The 17,565-nt window shown below is 51.4% G+C and overlaps 1 protein-coding gene across 3 annotated transcripts in view; it reads right to left on the bottom strand.

Annotated features, from left to right (window-relative positions):
* Positions 1–3,287: 3,287 nt before the first annotated feature.
* The window catches only part of ABR (ABR activator of RhoGEF and GTPase), an 83,374-nt gene continuing 69,096 nt past the window's right edge, over positions 3,288–17,565 (bottom strand). For 2 of the 3 annotated variants that reach the window (XM_056865165.1, XM_056865163.1), the window contains 7 exons: positions 12,596–12,655; positions 12,230–12,339; positions 11,661–11,800; positions 10,873–11,007; positions 9,984–10,089; positions 6,594–6,741; positions 3,288–3,400 (listed from right to left, as the gene is read on the bottom strand). In XM_056865165.1, the coding sequence (XP_056721143.1) occupies positions 3,311–3,400; positions 6,594–6,741; positions 9,984–10,089; positions 10,873–11,007; positions 11,661–11,800; positions 12,230–12,339; positions 12,596–12,655 (789 nt within the window). In that variant the 3' untranslated portion in view covers positions 3,288–3,310. The remainder of the gene's footprint in view (positions 3,401–6,593; positions 6,742–9,983; positions 10,090–10,872; positions 11,008–11,660; positions 11,801–12,229; positions 12,340–12,595; positions 12,656–17,565) is intronic. The other variant, XM_056865164.1, reaches the window with a different exon arrangement.

Below are 17,565 nucleotides of genomic sequence, written 5' to 3'. Positions count from 1 at the left end.
TTCTGATCTGGAGAACCGGGTTCGATTCCCCACTCCTACACAAGAGCGGCAGAGGCTAACCTGGTGAACCGGGTTGGTTTCCCCACTCCTACACATGAAGCCAGTTGGGTGACTTGGGCTAGTCACACTCTCTAAGCCCCACCTACTTCACAGGTTGTGGGGAAGGGAAGGTGATTGTAAGCCTGTTTGATTCTACCTTAAGTGGCAGAGAAAGTCGGCATATAAAAACCAGCTCTTATTATTATTAAAGATGATGATGGTTTCTTCCTCTTTGTGGCACCAGTCACCACTGGTCCAGCCCAAGCAAGGAAGTCAAATGGAAGCATATGCAGAGACAGGGCAAAGATCCTGCGCTGTCCAAGATCCTGTGCGATCGCTCATGAGAAGCAGAAGCGCTCCCCCCAACCTTTTAGTTTTGTTTGCATCAAGGCCTCTGTCAGTTTACCGATTGGGAAACCAGAGTTGGAGCAAGTCAGCTAACAGAAGAAGGGAGGAATCGGGCAGCGTCCCTATGGCAATGCAGAAAGTGTTGCCTAGGAGACGAACGGCTGTCGCCAAGCCGAATAACTTGAGCTCTCCCCCCTCCAGATCTGTTGCCTTTTGTAAAAAACCCCTTCCCTACCCAGTTTCTCTCAACGCTGCATTGTCTATTACACAACATCCCAATTTTCACAACGTGGTCGTACCAGAGTTAACTCAGTGTTAGTTCACTACCCCTTTCCCCATGTAAGCGAGGGCAGCTGAGAGCCAAAAGCCGCGTCCTCGCTTTGGATGAGTCGCCGGCTCGGCCTCCATACACAGCACCGGTCTTGAGATGAGGTCAAGAAATAGCCCTGGCTCATCCTTGCAAGAGACCGAAGAACTGCAACCCGCTGTCACAGGCAAGGAACTGGGGAACGAGGCGTTTGGTATGACTCCTGTGCTGCGGCCAAGAGTATCTGCACATGGGTCTGCCCAATGACACAATCGTTTGTGGCTATTGCTCTGGACACAACTGACATAACAGCCCCTTCAGGTGGTCATTTCCGCAAATATCTGGGCTTTGCATTTTATTAACTTTTTTTTTCATCTCCTCACATGGTTTACAGCCATTTAAAGTTTTGTCATCTACAGGGGGGAGGAAAAAACCTGAAACAGAACACAGCCAAAAATATATATATATATTTATATAATATATCCTTAAACAAGTCAAATATTAACAGTTTCTAGTTTAGCTGCAGCTCCAGGAGCTTAGTCTCTCCTGCTCCCCCCCCCATTGGAAAAAATGAGATAAAAAGAACAACTGCAGTTGTTGTTGGGGTGGGAGTCTCTGCTGGTATCAGATTCAGCCACGCAGGCGGAGGTGTGTCTGGCTCTCATAGTCTTTGTCTGCTACAGACACGTGTACAGGTGTATGCAGACCAAGAAAGCTCTCTTGTGCAGTAGGGGTTAAAACCTTGCCCAGGTACAAAACCTGGTACCTGGGGCAAGTAAAATCTCTGGTCCCTGAACCATGCCACATCATCTCCAGCTCAGCTGGGAGAAGCAGGACCAAAGCAACTTAGGATTCTGGGCCAGACGAGGAAGTTCTTCTCTTGTTACTCCTACCTAGAAGGAGGCTACACGATTTCCAGAGGGCTTTCTGCTAGGCATGGAGCCAGATCTGGACCCCGAAACACAGCGCCTTGTCAAAGGGCACATGATGAGGCCTGGTTCTTTATGGGGAAAGGATCCAAATTGATATCCTTGAAATTGATATCCTTGAAGGCTTCCAACCAGCAGGAGGAAGTTATCCTGGGGAAATGGAGCACAGGTTCCATTCCACTCTTATTAAGCACAGGAAAGCCTTCCAACACAGCAAGCTGTCAAAAGAAAACCGGTCTCTGGCCTGCCCCATGACCAGAATGGAGGTTTTTTGAAGACAAGGCAGAATAAGCTGTCTGACTAGGCAAGGATCGTACCTGTTCAGGAAGGCACAAGGCAGCCCCCGAGGTCCTTCCCCTCAGCCATTCATCTTTTACTCATCACAGAGAGAAAACCAAAACTTTGAAGGCCTTTGTGCCCTGGGTGTCACTTAGGCCTGCCTAGATGAGTCCTGTAGTGATGCTGGGCAAGACACAGAGAGGCCGTCATCTTTGCCATGGAATGCATCTGGGAGAGACAGCCAAGAACGACCAGCTGCCTCTGTGGTCATGCTGGGCTGGGCCATGTGCAGGCAGAGAAGGCAAAGGCATTGGTAAGGTTTGCACACCCTGGTGGGTAGGAATCCTCCCAATGTGTCATCATCCCATCAACATTCTTTGGGAAACGCTCAAATTGCCACCGGAAGACTGGCCCTCTTTTGCAAAAGATCAAGACTGAATTCGTCCCAAGAGAAGTCATCATAAATAAATGGAAGGGGAAACTAAGCCAGGAATAGCATACATATACACACACACGCACACACACAGAGCATCCAGCCATGTCTAACTCTAGCAAGCAAAGCCACTTCCCATCCATCCAGCAGGGTACCCTTAAAATCTCTTTACAAAATGAAACGAAGGAATGAATCCACACCTCCCAAAACACGCAGCTACCCTTCAGGAAAAGAAAAGGGAAAAACCAACACACAGGAATCATAGGAGAAGTCTCCCCAGCACCGGGAAAGCAACCTGGAGTAGACAGGACATCGAGTAAACCATCTTCGGCCCTCCATGCTGAGCTCTCACTGTCCAGGGCTGGCTGGCGGGGGAGGAGAGGACACAGAATTCAGCTCCTGGATCCACCCATCTGCACAGCCAAGCCAGGCAAAGCGGAGGCCAAAAAAAAAAAGAAAAGCAGTGGGGGGGGGGGAAAGAGCCCTTGGTTTCGTAGGAGCCTTTGAAATGGGGAAATCTACGTGAGGCACCACCCATGCAGGCCACGAAAAATGACAAGTACCGCTGTAGGCTTTGAGCTGGAACAAGGCAAAGCAGGGCGGGGGGGGGGGGAGGAGACTGGGTTACAGTAAAGCTCTGTTACAAGATGACATTATACAAAGACACAGATGGACCCCAGAGCCCCCGCACACCCTTGCCCTCGGTCAGTCCGTTGCTGGCTCCTGTCTACAACTGCTGAGCATCGATAAAAATGCATGAGAGACACGGAATCCTGTGCAGGAAAAATAAAGAGTGCGGGGATGGCCAGTTGATTGTACAAAACTGTCCAAGAGACGTGGGGCAGCGACCATCCCGGGGCAGCGCGACGTCCTCAGAACGGTAGGGTGGGCTGGGGGGCTGACAGAGTCCAAGTCTGCGCCGTGTGTCCCTTCGTTCAGAGGACGCGAGCAACCATTCGACCCCACAACCAGGGGCTACACATCCGTGGAGAAGTAGAGAGTGTTGCGTTTGAGCTCGGCAAAGGTGATGGGCGGGTGTTGCAAGTAGTACAGGAGCACTTGGACCTGGAAAAAGAGCCACGGGAAGAACAAATCAGCAGTGGGCTTTTCGTGCCTGTGCACACCGAGTGCTCGCCTAGCTCCTCGGCTTCTCCCTGCTTCTGATGAAATCTCAACTGAACGGAAGAGGGTCTTTTTGAACCGACTGACTTCCATATAATACAGTGAAGATAAAACGGTAACCCCAAAGCTAAAAGAGTATCCAAGGAGCCCTACCAAGTCGGCCTGTTGGCATGTAACTAGCACCTCAGAGAGCCAATGTGGTGTCGTGGTTAAGAGCGGTGGTTTGGAGCAGTGGAGTCTGATCTGGAGAACCGTGTTTGATTCTCCACTCCTCCACATGAACGGCAGAGGCTAATCTGGTGAACTGGATTTTTGTTTCTCCGCTCCTACACACAAAGCAGCTGGGTGAGCTTGGGCTAGTCACATTATCACAGCCCCACCTATCCCACAGGGTGTCTGTTGTGGGGAGGGGAAGGGAAGGTGATTGTAAGCCGGTTTGATTCTTCCTTAAGGGGTAGAGAAAGTCGGCATATAAAATCCAACTCTTCTTTTGCTCCACAGCACAGAGAGAAGTTGAGCAAAGACAGATTTATAGAGCAATGGGGCTGGCTTGTAACAGGCCTCGCTGAGTTCAGTTCCAAGGTCAAGTTATTAAAAAAATCATCTCCGGGAGTGTACAAGAGAAGCTGACTGTGCACACCGCTGATAGGCCTGAGCCTATCCAAGACTCCTCCCTCCTCACATCCCGGAGCATTTTGAATTTTTTTTTTACAGATCAAAGAGTTAATGCATTAAAGGGCGAAGCCTGCCTTAAAACAATTAAAAAGGAAACAACCGCAGAGGACAAACAGTGGAGCCAGTGTTCACAATTCATTCAAGAGAGAGACACACCAGCAAATCAAACACAGATGAAAACTAGGCGTGTACTAGGCCGCCCTAATTTCTCTTTACCATTTACGTCTAGGAGGTGTAAACTTTTAAGCCATCCCCAACACACACACTCTTTCTGGTGTGGGGAGAAATACCCAGAATAGCATATCACAGAATGTTTCATTACAGGTCTCTTCCATTCTTCCTTCCCCTGGGGAAAAAAATCCTTGAGAAGATGGTGAGGAACGGCATTTCCGGGCTTTGCCCTTTGACAAATACACTATTACCAGAGGGCCAAGTCCCTCAATACAGATTCCTTGTGACTGCCATGAAGACTTTGTATTAGACGTGCAATGGCAGTTCTGTGCCTTCCAAATGCACTCGGGCCTTATTATTATTCATATCCCGCCCTATCCCAGCCATCTCACTGCAACCATGGTGTAAGTGAAAAAGGGGCTTTGGACTCCCCTCCCCATGCCATTTTCACATCCAGAAATGGCTCCTGTTTGCTCCATTGTGACATTTACGTAACTTGTGTGGCTACACATAATTTTTGGAGTGAACATAAGAAAGGCCATGCTGGATCAGACCAAGGTCCATCAAGTCCAACAGTCTGTCCACACAGTGGCCAACCAGGTGCCTCTAGGAAGCCCACAAACAAGACAACTGCAGCAGCTAATATAATGGGCATGTTCCTCTGATCCTGGAGAGAATAGGTATGCATCATGACTAGTAGCCATTTTGACTAGTAGTCATGGATAGCCCTATCTTCCATGAACATGTCCACTCCCCTCTTAAAGCCTTCCACGTTGGCAGCCATCACTACATCCTGGGGCAGGGAGTTCCACAATTTAACTATGCGTTGCGTGAAGAAATACTTCACACACAAGTGGAGCAAAACAGCAGCTTCCAGGGCCATTTCAGAACAGAAAAAAGGGGTGGAGGAGGAGAAAGGCTGAAGTCCCATCTCCCTGTGCAATCAGAATCGGACCCACATGCATCTGGGGGGCAAAGCACTCTCACCATGTGTCTGCTGCACAGCCCTCAGGGTGGCCAGGAGGACTTTTGCATCACATGAACCGGCCTTCTACAGAATCCCTGCTTTCACAGAATCATAGAGCTGGAAGGGGCCATATAGGCCATCTAGTCCAACCCCCTGCTTAATGCAGGATCAACTTAGAACAGGGGTCGGCAAACTCATTAGTCAAAAGAGCCAAATATCAACAGTACAACGATTGAGATTTCTTTTGAGAGCCAAATTTCTTAAACTTAAACTATATAGGTAGGTACACTGTTTATTAACTTAATAAACTTTAATTAAAGTTTTAAGTCTTAATTAAACTATAGGTACACTGCATAAAACTTGATATCATACTTAATAGTGATCTTATTTATTGATAAAAATTAAATTGTAAGTCCCTGCCATTTCCCCCTCCCCGTCCGGAGTCCTCTTCTGGAGGCCTGGTCTACCGCCATAAAAGCCTATTGGTAGACCTGGCCTCCGGCTGAGTCCCATTGGGAAACCAGGTCTACCCATTGGCTTTCTTGGCAGTAGACCTGGCCTCCGGAGGCCCATAGAAGCCAATTGGTAGGCCTGGCCTCTGAAGGGGGACTTTTTCCCCTCCTCGGAGTCCAGGTCTACCGCCAAGAAAGCCAGTGGGTAGACATGGCCTCCCAATGGGACTCAGCCGGAGGCCAGGTGATAGCTGATAGGCGGGGGGGCCAGGAACCGCCGAGCCACCCGCCCAGCAATCGCGCTGCTAGAGGGGAGAGGAGGCTTTAGCCTCCCAACCATTTGGGGCAAGGAAAAGGGGGACCCGGCCATTCTCCACGGAGGGCGGGGGAGAGAGACAGCTCGCCCACTCTCTCTCTCTCAGGCGCTCCAGCTCTGCAGCCCGGCTGCCCGCGTGAGCGGGCGCAAGAGCAGGGGCTCCGAACCAAGTTCGGAGAGCCGCACTCAATGGGCCAAAGAGCCGCCTGCGGCTCTGGAGCCGCAGTTTTGAGACCCCTGGCTTAGAGCATCCCTGACAAGTGCTTGTCTAGCCTCTGCTTAAAGATTGCCAGTGAGGGGAAGATGATTCCACTGATGAACAACTGTTACTGTAAATTTCCCCCCCTAATATCCAGCCAGTTTCCGCCCACAATTTAAACCCGTTATTGGGAGTCCTATCCTCTGCTGCCAACAGGAACAGCTCCCTGCCCTCCTCTATGTGACAGCCCTTCAAATACTTAAAGATTCAGCAGAAGAAGATTCGGGGTCGAGAGGGCATTTGCTTCTCCCCCCAACCTCACCTCAGCCCCCGCTTACCCCAAGTCCTCCCCATACCTGCGCCATGACGTCATGGGACCAGATGTCTGAGGCCAAACTGAGGTTCCCCTTGCTCTCCACTTCGGAAGGTCTCAACAATGTTGGGCCGAACACTGTGGCCAGATTGTGCAGCGACATTTTGTTGACGGGCTCTTTCTCAGCCACCCTGAGCAGTGGAGACACAAGGGGGGTGGTGGCAAAAAAAAAGGTTAGTTTCACAGGCCTGCCCTTCCTTTGGCATGGGAGCAAAGTGGGAAAGGCCTTTCTAGGATAACCTGTTTGGAAGGAAGAAAGAGCAGAAGAACAGAATCACTCTCTGGCCGTCCAGCCTGCTTGGTGTAGTGGTTAAGAGCGGTGGAGGCTAATCTGATGACCTGGATTCGTTTTCCCACTCCTCCACATGAAGCCAGCTGGGTTTCCTGAGGCTAGTCACACACTCTCAGCCCCACGTACCTCACAGGGTGTCTGCTGTGGGGAGGGGGAAGGTGATTGTAAGCCGGTTTGAGTCTCCCTTAAGTGGTAGAGAAAGTCGGAATATAAAAACCAACTCTTCTTCTTCTCCCCTCTCCTTGGCCCTGCCGTTCAAGTACTGCGCCGCCCGAGGTGGCAACGGCAGACCTGATGCAACCCCACTGACCCCCGGGGCTGGAAGTGATAGCCATCTCAAAGCGCCCCCCCCCCCAACACACACCCTCTTTGCCCAGGTTCAGCTCTGGAAGCCATCCAAATTCCCTCCAGCACACCTTCCCCCGGAAATGACCGCTGGCCATGCTGGGCTGCAGCCAGCAATTGCCATGGAAACCCGCATCAAAATATTGCCATGTTTGGAAGCAGCTGTGCTGTAATCTCTCCCCCCCCCCCAACAAAAAACACACAAACTACACAGGGTTTGAGTGCTGTCCAGGGGAACAGATGTGGGAACTGGCCGTGCCCTCTTCTCAGAGCAGGAAGCCAAATGGATTTTCCTTTCAGGCCCCCCCAACTCATTTTCTTCCCAGATCGGGACCGAACAAAACAAGCGGGGGGGGGGGGAGAAACACAAGATTGCAGCCACTGATTTCCAAATTCCCCTCGGTGTGTTTTTGGCCAGGCTGGCCCTCCGCCAACCCACAGCTCCTGCAGCCATTCCTCGGCAGAAGCGCGAGGCCCGAGCAAGGCCAGGAGACGGTAAACAGCCAAATCCCCACGAGGGGGCTGTCGAATTGAGGCTGCCGTCCTCGCGCTCGCGGGCGAACGGATCCTGCCGAATCTGCGAGGCCGAGAATGCCAAGCGGCCTGTCAAGCCGCCTGTCGGTCGTTTTCTTCTTTTTTGGCTGGTTGAACTGGATGGGAAAAGACACCGCTTCAGTCCCCACCGCTTCAGTGCCAATTAATGAGGCTGCAGAGCTCCCAGGGAGCCTCTGAGGCATCAGCCAGCCCTCCCTGGAAAGGCCTATTTGTTTACTATCCACCTTTTTCAAGAAGACTCAAGGCAGAGAGGACCCTGGGTTCTGTTTCTTGGTCAAGCTATAGTGCAGGGGTCTCCAACATGGACACACATGAACACATGAAGCTGCCTTCTACTGAATCAGCCCCTTGGTCCATCAAAGTCAGTACTGCCTACTCAGACCGGCAGTGGTCTCTCCCATTACCCACTTGCCTAGTCCCTTTATAACTGGAGATGCTGGGGATTGAACCTGGGACCTTCTGCATGCCAAGCAGATGCTCTACCACTGACCCACGGCCCCTCCCACATGGCGCCTGTGGGTACCCAGGCGCTCACCAACACCTTTTTTGGCACCAAAGTGTTTTTAGGAGGTGGGTGGGGCCAGTTTGGGCTTTTGCCCAGCAAGGCTTCTGATTGGCTGAGCAGATTTTTTAAAGAATTTTGCTTTGGCAGCAGCTGCCATTGCAGTACACTGTGCTGCTAAAGTTAAGCTTTAGTTAAGCCATGTTGTGGCTGCTTCCCCCTACTGCAGGAGCCATTTTGTGGCAGCCTTTTTGTTGCTGCGCCCACTAGGCTGTGTCAGAATTCCAAATGAGCCCACAGGCTCAAAAAGGATGGGGACCCCTGCTGTAGTGTGACAATGTTGGGGGCAGACATGAGAGGCAGCTCTGCATCGCAGAATGACTCTGCCACCACCACCCCCCCCAAAAAAGAAAAAGGCTCTGCCCCCAAGGTGCATAAAGTCTAAGAGGGCTTGTCTTCACTCGCCACCAGAGAGAACCCATGAACTCACTTCAGTGTTTTTACACATTTAAGGAGGAGGAGGAGGAGAAGAGTTGGTTTTTATATGCCAACTTTCTCTACCTTTTAAGGCTTACCATCTCCTTCCCTTCCTCTCCCCACAACAGACCCCCTGTGAGGTAGGTGGGGCTGAGAGAGCTCTAAGAGAACTGTGACTAGCCCAAGGTCACCCAGCAGGCTTCATGTGTGGGAGTGGGGAAACCAACCCGGTTCACCAGATTAGTGTCCGCCCCTCATGAGGAGGAGTGGGGAATCGAACCTGGTTCTCCAGATTACAGTCCACCGTTCTTAATCACTACACCACACTGGCTCTCTAGTGAAAAAGGAGTTGACACAAGTCAAGTCAAAAGCCCCTCGCAAGATCCCCAGTCTTCTGCCTTGTCCAATGTTCATCCTGTGCTCATGCAAACTGCTGTTTCAAATTTCTCCACATGACGCGCCCCAGAGTGCCTTCTTCAGGCACACCTGTGAAGACACACTCTGAACCTTGACTGTAGAGACAAGACCCCCTACAAGAGGGAATTCAGAGCTTCCTTCCGTACAGAGGGCTTTTGCAAGCAAGCCTTGGTGATTACCAAGAAGGAAAATTCAAAAAAAGGGTGTACACCCTTCCCACTGCCAGAAGACAGAAACCCGCTAGGAAGTTCTCCCATACAAGCCCCTTTGAAATGAAGAACATCCTGATGTGTGTGCATGCGCGTGGGGGGGGGGGGGAGATCTACCCCATCTCCCATTGCTGCCACCCTGAAGTGACCATCTCCTCTTCTGTTCTCTCCGTGTCTGCTGTAGCCCTGACCATCGAATGGTATGTATGCATTCTCCCTAGTCTTGCTAAGGAGGCCTTTGAATGGTGAAGTCCACTTCATTCTGCTGTAGCACAAACCAATGCACGCCGACTTTCTGGATAGGGTTGCCGACCTCCAGGTGGTTGCAACAACAAAAGGTGGTGGCTGGAGATCTCCCGCTAATAAAACTGACCTCCACGTGACAGAGATCAGTTCCCCTGGAGAAAATGGCCGTTTGGGCAACTGGACTATATGGCATTGAAGTCCCTCCCCTCTCCCAACCCTCCCCTCCTCAGGCTCCGCCCCCAAAGCCTCCATGTATTTCCTAACCCAGAGCTGGCAACCCTATTCCTGGATCCATTGTCCTCTCTCCCGCTCTGCAGAGGGGGAAATTACCGTTTCAAGTGTTCCAGCAGGAAGAGGAAAGTGATGAGGTTGGGGTCAGGCAGGGAGCGAAGAAGATGCAGCATGCAGTTCTCCTTGGCTGAGGGGTCAGAGAGCGCTGGAGACAAAACACAAAGGGGGAGAGCGCTGATGAACACAAACCCTAACCTTGCCTAGGCTGCAGAACCAGCAGGGCCGCAAAGCTCACCCTTGCTCGGGGCAATCCAGTGTAGGGAAAAGGGGACTGTGCTGGGTTTGGTCTGGGGAGACCTGTATTCGAATTCCTTCTTAGCCACCATGTTCCCACATGGGCCACTCCCACACTCTCTCAGCCTAAAAAAACTCAGGGGATTGTTGGGAGACATCACCCTAAGCTTCTTGGAAGAATGACAGGAATCACAATGTGGCATATTAATTAATACAGGAAGGCTGAGGACCAAAAGGAAATCGATTCTATACTGTAATTCCAAACTTCCAAGCCAAGGAGAGAAGGTTCTGCATCGAAGACTATCCTGGGTACACCCATTCCAAGCCCCCAAAGTGCCAAACATGACTGATCCAACTAGGCAGCATCACCAGACCATTCTCAATCTCTCCAAGTATCAGTCAGGATCCACCCCCCAAGTCCTGTTTTCCATTTCCACAGTATCAGCCAGGATCCATACGAGTCCTGATCTCCATTTCCAAAGGAGGAAAGAACTTGAAAAGCAACTTTCAAAAAAAAAGAAGGATGCCCGAGCACACACAGATGTTATTAATCTAAAGAGGGGCCCCTGTGCACAAACAGACAGGGAGGCCCAGCCCTGCCTTGCCAGTTCCTCCGGGGGGGGGGGGATGAAAAGGCCTCCAAATTCTGTTCCACCCCACCCTCCTCAAGCACTATATACAAACTCGCTCATACCAATGCCCTCCATAAAAGCGGGATAAAGCCGGTCCGTCAGGAGGGGCTCCGGGAGTTCGCGGAAGTATAGCTTCAGGGTGCCTGCGATGGCGTTGATGTCCATGTCGCTGAGCATCACCAGGATGTCTTTGTTGTCTGCAGCAGGGTTGAGAGAGGATGCTGGGTTTCAGAAGGAACAGAGGGAGGAATTGTTCTGCTGGAACACAGGGCTACTGGGGGGCGGGGACAAAACTCCAGGGGCCCATGTGTATCAGGTTCTCTGAATTCCCAGCTTTCATTAAAAATGGGAAGTATCTAGCTCTTTCCAATGTGGAGATATGCATTTCCCCTTATATCTCTGCAACAGAAAGGGCGAGAGATTTAATAAAAAAAAGAAAGCTAGGAATTCAGAGAAACTGAGAAACATATTTGTTATAATGTTATAGTGATATACTGATAATTTTAGTGCCAATTAAAAAAAAAATTAAAGCCTCCTGTGCGGGAGGGAGGAAATGGCCACTGTGGGAACAATCTGGGGGACTAAGCTAACATGCCTCCTTTCCATAGAGGATACAACTGAGATGTCACATCTCTCCAATTTTCCTTCCCCATTAAGCCTCTTTATGTTGCCTTGATCTAGAATGATTTTGAAGTATTTCTTTCTGTTGAGTACTTTCTGGGAAAGATTGATGTCTCTTGCTAAACAAGGAAGGATTATGTTCAAGCAGGACCTTTTGTATTTCGGAGTGTGTTAGCAGGAATGTTGGAGAGAGAATCAGTTCCCCAGAGCAACAGAGGCAGAAACTCACTTGAGTCAAAGGCGGCTTTCAAGGCCTGAATGTCGGTGGCCACCCCTGAGATGCGATAGATGCCCACTTCGTCAATGCCCCTCTTTTCCACTTCCTCCACGCACTGGCGCACGATGTATGGCACTTTGGAGCGCTCCCGCCTAGTGGGAAGAATGACCCGGGATAAGGAGAGAGCAGGGTGACTTGGAGCGATATTGCCAGGAAACTGGGCTGTGCTTCCTGCCCATTTCTCCTCCAAGAGTGTGACTCGAGCCCCTTCCCCTGACCCCAGATACGTTAGCTTGGTGTGGTTATGCAAGGAGGAGAGGAAGGTGGTGCTCTGCACATGCTCAGAGGCATTCCTTTTCCTAGCACTAACCCTGAAATCAGGTTCCAGGGCCAGGCACTGTTCTCTGTCAGGGAAGGAGGCTAGAACCTCCAAAGAGGGAGGTAAGAGCAGACCACCACCACTGAGTCTAGGTTGCATGGGGCAATAGTATCACAAAGGCCAGGACTAATGACCCCAACACTGCCCCCCTCCTGGATTAGAGCAGTCTCCCCGCCCCCATCCAGCTCCATTCCCAACCTACTTAGTGACAACGCTGATTTTCACTCCAAAGACGCCCGTTTGCTTCTTCGACGGGGTCCTCTTGAGGCTCATGTCCCGGCTTGTGAACTTCATGGAGAATTCCACTTTGATCTGAAGGGAGAGGCATCAGAGCAGTCATCACACACAGCAAAGGGGCACCCCCTTCTTTGCAGTTCGGTGCTCCTCCCTGCCTTTGGTAGCCCCGACTAACTCATGCCAGCTGCCAAGTCACAGTGGGAGTTTGAGGTATGATGGCTTTTAGACTGTTCCAAAAAACTCTGGAGTCCCTTCCTAGGTATTTTAAGCAGGGCTTCCTCAGTGACAAGATGGGCAATGTGTGTTGTGTTAAGCGCCATCAAGTCCTTACCCCATTCATCTCAATCACATCCATGTGCCAGTTCTTGGTCTGCACCGTCTGGGGATCCAGCTGCAAAGGAATGAGAGGAGAGACTGAGATCCCGAAAGGCCTCGGAGAAGGACACTCACCCAAGACACCCCAAGTAGGAGCGAATAGCGCAGACGCAAGGAGCGCACAGACTTCCAAGTCCCCAGCAGCTCTTTGAAATGTATATTCCATTCCACTAAAGAGTTGCATGCTTAGAAGATTGACACAACAAACACAAGGCCCAGATGTACACATTTAAGAATCTCTCCTCTTTCATTCACACATAAAATATTTGGGGGGGGGGGGCACTGCAAAGGCAAAGCACCTCATTTGAAAAGAGATCTGTTTTTTTTGTATTCTGAAAACTAGAGATTTTAATTTCATATCATGCGTGTAAAATTTATATCCAAGGGTGCGTGAATGCTGTAATTCTGTGGAAACGCTACAGAAGAATGTCATGTTGCACTCGGTACCAAATTCTAGTTCTTGAAAAGTGTAACTTTTTTGGTAAAAGGTAAAGGTCCCCTGTGCAAGCACCAGGTCATTCCTGACCCATGGGGTGATATCACATCCCGATGTTTACTATATTTACAGGGTGGTTGGCCTTCCCCAGTCATCTTCCCTTTACCCCCAGCAAGCTGGGTACTCATTTGACCGAACTCGGAAGGAAGGAAGGCTGAGTCAACCTTGAGCCGGCTACCTGAATCCAACTACCGTTGGGACCGAACTCAAGTCATGAGCAGAGCTTGGACTGCAGTACTGCAGCTTACCACTCTGTGCCATGGGGCTCACTTTGGGGGGGGTTGTTTAACAGAAAAAGCAAGCTTCTAGCCCTCACTTGCACATGTGCAAGCCCTGCTTGGTGAGATCTTGCAAGCCACAGTGACAGCTGAGTTACGAGTTCCAATAATCCCGGGAGAGGAACTTCAGTGCCATGCCCCTCCCTCCAGAACAGCACTCAGACTTGCAGAACAAACAACGCAAACACACAAAAAATGCAGAGATCCGGATTCCAGAACTCAGTTTTTCTTGGGAACAGATGGCCCACAGCCCCGCTCATGCCTTCAGCATGGTGACTACCTCCAAAGAGTGGGTGCAGCCTTTTCGAGTCTTTGCCTTTCCCCAGCCCCAAGTGTAGACTAGCAATGAGAAATTGACCCACTGCCTGGGTGCCGGTTCTGCCAGGAAGCAGCCCGCAACTGGCCAGACCGCCGGAAACTGGCATGCAATGGAGGGAGTGCTCAAGGGCTAGGAAAGCCTGGCTTTGGGGCTGGGGAGAAGCCCACATCCCGGGGCACTGCGACATCCCTCTCTCACAAGCCAGAGGAGGAGGAGGAGGAGGAGAAGAGCTGGTTTTTATACCCCGCTTTTCTCTACCTTTAAGGAGTCTCAAAGCAGCTTACAATCGCCTTCCTTCCCCCCCCCCCCACAACAGGCACCTTGTGAGGTAGGTGGGGCTGAGAGAGTTTGGAGAGGACTGTAACTAGCCCGAGGTCACCCAGCTGGCTTCATGTAGAGGAGTGGAGAATCGAATCCAGTTCTTCAGATTAGAGTCTGCCACTCATGTGTAGGAGAGGGGAATCAAACCTGGTTCTCCAGGTTAGAGTCTGCAGCTCTTAACCACTACGCCACGCTGGCTTCACAGGTACAACAACCTGCTCCAGAGAAGCCAGGCCTGCTCAGAGACCCTGGGGGAAAAGGCAGACAGCGCCGCTTCACAGCCTGCCAAGAAACAATCCCATGTCCAGGCTATTTCAGGAGACAGCTTCCGAAAATAAAAAGGGCACGTACTCCACACTGCCCCAATGGCCATTTGCGACCTCCTGGGAAAGCAGGCCAAGGCATTTCCGGAGAGGCTTTCACATCCCTCAAGGCAAGCAGTGGAGCCTGCACAGATGCCAGGGCTCTGGCTTGGGTTCGGGTCCTCTCCAACTGAGGCCCTGTGATTTCTCAGGGTCTGGAGCATGAAGGGGAATGCCCCACAGCCCCAGGCACCATGGGTCAAGCTTGGCCCGCCCATCACAGAATTTTCTTCCTGCCTAGAACAGCCCTCGGCAGGGGTCTGCAGGACTGAGACCATTTCTGCCTCACCTCTTCTAGCGCCATTCCCTCCCCAACAGACCACAATGGGGGAAGACCCAGCAAAGAGGAGGAGGGGGAAAGATCGTGGCCACAGAGGGCAGGAGGACCATTTCTGGCTTGCTGCACTAGCTGCCAAATCTTCTGCTGGGTTTCACTGCAGATTTTCTCATAGAAACCCACAAGGGGCTGGCCTGATAGAATCACAGAGTAGGAAGGGACCACCAGGGTCATGCCAAACACATGCTCTACCTCTGAGCCACAGCCCGTCCCATCAAATCTTGCTCTCCTGCCGCAGACCAACGTGGCTATCCACCTGAAACTATTTTCAAAGCAAAGCCCTCAAAAGTTACACCTTGTTTTCCTGCGTGCCGCCTTGGGGCAGCTATATTTCACAGATCCTAAGCCAGACAGGTCACGGATCCGCTTTTCAAGCCGAGAGCCTAGGCGGCCGTGTTTGGGATGCAACCGCCACATGAGACTCACAGACTGAGACCCCCAAACAGCACTGCCTCCTCAGAGGGTGGGAGGTTTCTCTGGGGGCGCCGAGTATCTTGGGAGAAGTGGAGCGGGAGCTTCTGAGGAGCCTGCTGGGAGAAGGCCGCGCTCCCCACCCTCAAGCTCCACGTCAGGCAACAGATGCCAAACAGGCTTCTCCTGCACCCACAAGCAACTCGTTGCAGAGAAAGGAACAGGAAAATACCCAGCCGATGGAAGAGCCCCCCGTTAGAAATAAATTCCAGGAGTGTTTGCCCCACGACTTGGAGGGGCTGAGGCTCTTTGTAGGGACATGAGCAGTGCACACTGTCTGGAAAGGGGACACAGTATGCCCCAATGAACAGCTCCGGTAGGTTTCTGCATTGTTTCAAAAAACCTGCAGCACCCAATAGGGCAAAAGTAGCTTGTACGTGCACACCCCCGTGGGAAGCAAAAGTGGTGGAAAGTGCTGTCAAGCTACAGCCAATTTATGGCAGCCCTGTAGGGTTTTCTAGGCAACAGAGGTGGTTTGCCATTGGCTGCCTTTGCGTAACAACCTTGTTCTTCCTTGGTGGTCTCTTATCCAAGTACTAACCAAGGCCGACCCTGCTTAACTTCCAGGATCTGATGAGATTGGGCCAGCCTGGGCCATCTGGGAGCAATACCTCTCTCAAACACTGCTGACCACAGTTTACATCAAGCCAAAAAGACCCACAAATGATGAGAGAACTTTTAGTAGCCTAGCCTTTGACAGAGTGGATTAACCACTTGAACATGGCAGGTGCGCAGCTTGATGAGCACTTGTTGCAAATTTTAGAAACAAAAAAGCTCCTTGCACACTGTGTGAACGACAGTTTCTTCTTCTTACCCTACAACAGTAACACACCGGACACAAAATAGCCTACAAAAAGTGCCCTTTAACCTGCAGCCTTGCCAATCAATCAATCTGAAGCTTAGCAGAATTATCCAGCCCTGTAAAGCAGATTGGTTAACAGCTAAATGCTGAGATTTGCCTCCAGCCTGCCGTCCACTGAGGGGCTTGTAGCCTGGAACACAGCTGACCATATTATGTCTGCAGACTACTGAAGAAAACCCACATGTGGCACTTCAACACAGCAAAACGTTTTGTGGCCAAATCACTCTTTGCGGACTTGTTCGCAAACCGAGGAAGCCTGGAAAACTCTCCCAGGTCTGCCAACTGAACACACATGAAGCTGAATCAGACCCTCGGTCCATCAAGGTCAGTATTGGCCACTCAGACTCGCAGGGGCTCTCCAGGGTCTCAGCCAGAGGTCTTCCACATCACCTGCTGCCTGGTCCTTTTTAACTGGAGATGCCGGGGACTGAACTTGGGACCTCCTGAACGCAAACCAGAGCCTCTTCCACTGAGTCACAGCCCTTCCTGCAGAAAGAAAAGCCAGCAGGCGCCACTCTTAATGCTGTCCAGAGTACCATATTTTAATGTAAATGCAACCGGATGGCAGAGAAAAGAAGCACGCAACTTCGCCGGCAACAGCTCAGCCGCTGACCCAGCCCTTTGTTGCCATCCCTAGCTGCCACTCGGCAGCCAAAATCCCAGCGGCTGCATCCCGCTTTTTCTTCTGGAAGTAAAGCTGTGCCGGTCCTGCCTCCACCTCCAATATGCCCGAAACACGATCTGATTGCCCTGCATTTAACTGGAAACAATTGCAAGCCCCACTGCTGCAGTTACTCCGGCCACAGCCGCTTTGAAGTCCTCCCCCCCATCCCATCTGGAAAGGGGTTCTGGCAGGGCTGAAATACGGGACTTTATTAAAGCCAGCTTAGCTGCAAGGTTAGCCCGTAAGCCTGCCCCTGAGAAGCCACCTCCAGCCCCGGCCGGGCCGTCCCACCCAGAGTGCAGAGGGGAACTGCTCCTCTTAGTGTTCCTCAGGTGGAGGGGGGGAGAACACATGAAAGCATGAAGCTGCCTTCTACTGAATCAGACCCTTGGTCCATCAAAGTCAGTATTGTCTACTCAGACCGGCAGCGGCTCCCCAGGGTCTCAGGCAGAGGTTTTTCACATCACCCACTTGCCTAGTGCCTTTAACTGGAGATGCTGGGGATTGAACCTGGGACCTTCTGCATGCCAAGCAGATGCTCTACCGCTGAGCTACGGCCCTTCAAAATGTCCTCTTGAACACATGAACACATGAAGCTGCCTTCTACTGAATCAGACCCTTGGTCATCAAAGTCAGTATTGTCTACTCAGACCGGCAGCAGCTCTCCAGGGTCTCAGGCAGAGGCCTTTCACATCACCTACTTGCCTAGTCCCTTTAACTGGAGATGCCGGGGATTGAACCTGGGACCTTCTGCATGCCAAGCAGATGCTCTCCCACTGAGCCACACATGCTCTCCCACTGAGATAAGAGGCAGCT

This window comes from Euleptes europaea, chromosome 19, assembly GCF_029931775.1.
Source record: "Euleptes europaea isolate rEulEur1 chromosome 19, rEulEur1.hap1, whole genome shotgun sequence".
Taxonomy (NCBI): Eukaryota; Metazoa; Chordata; class Lepidosauria; order Squamata; family Sphaerodactylidae; genus Euleptes; species Euleptes europaea.
The sequence above is the reverse complement of the archived record's forward strand: the minus strand, read 5'-3'. Positions and strand labels throughout refer to the sequence as shown.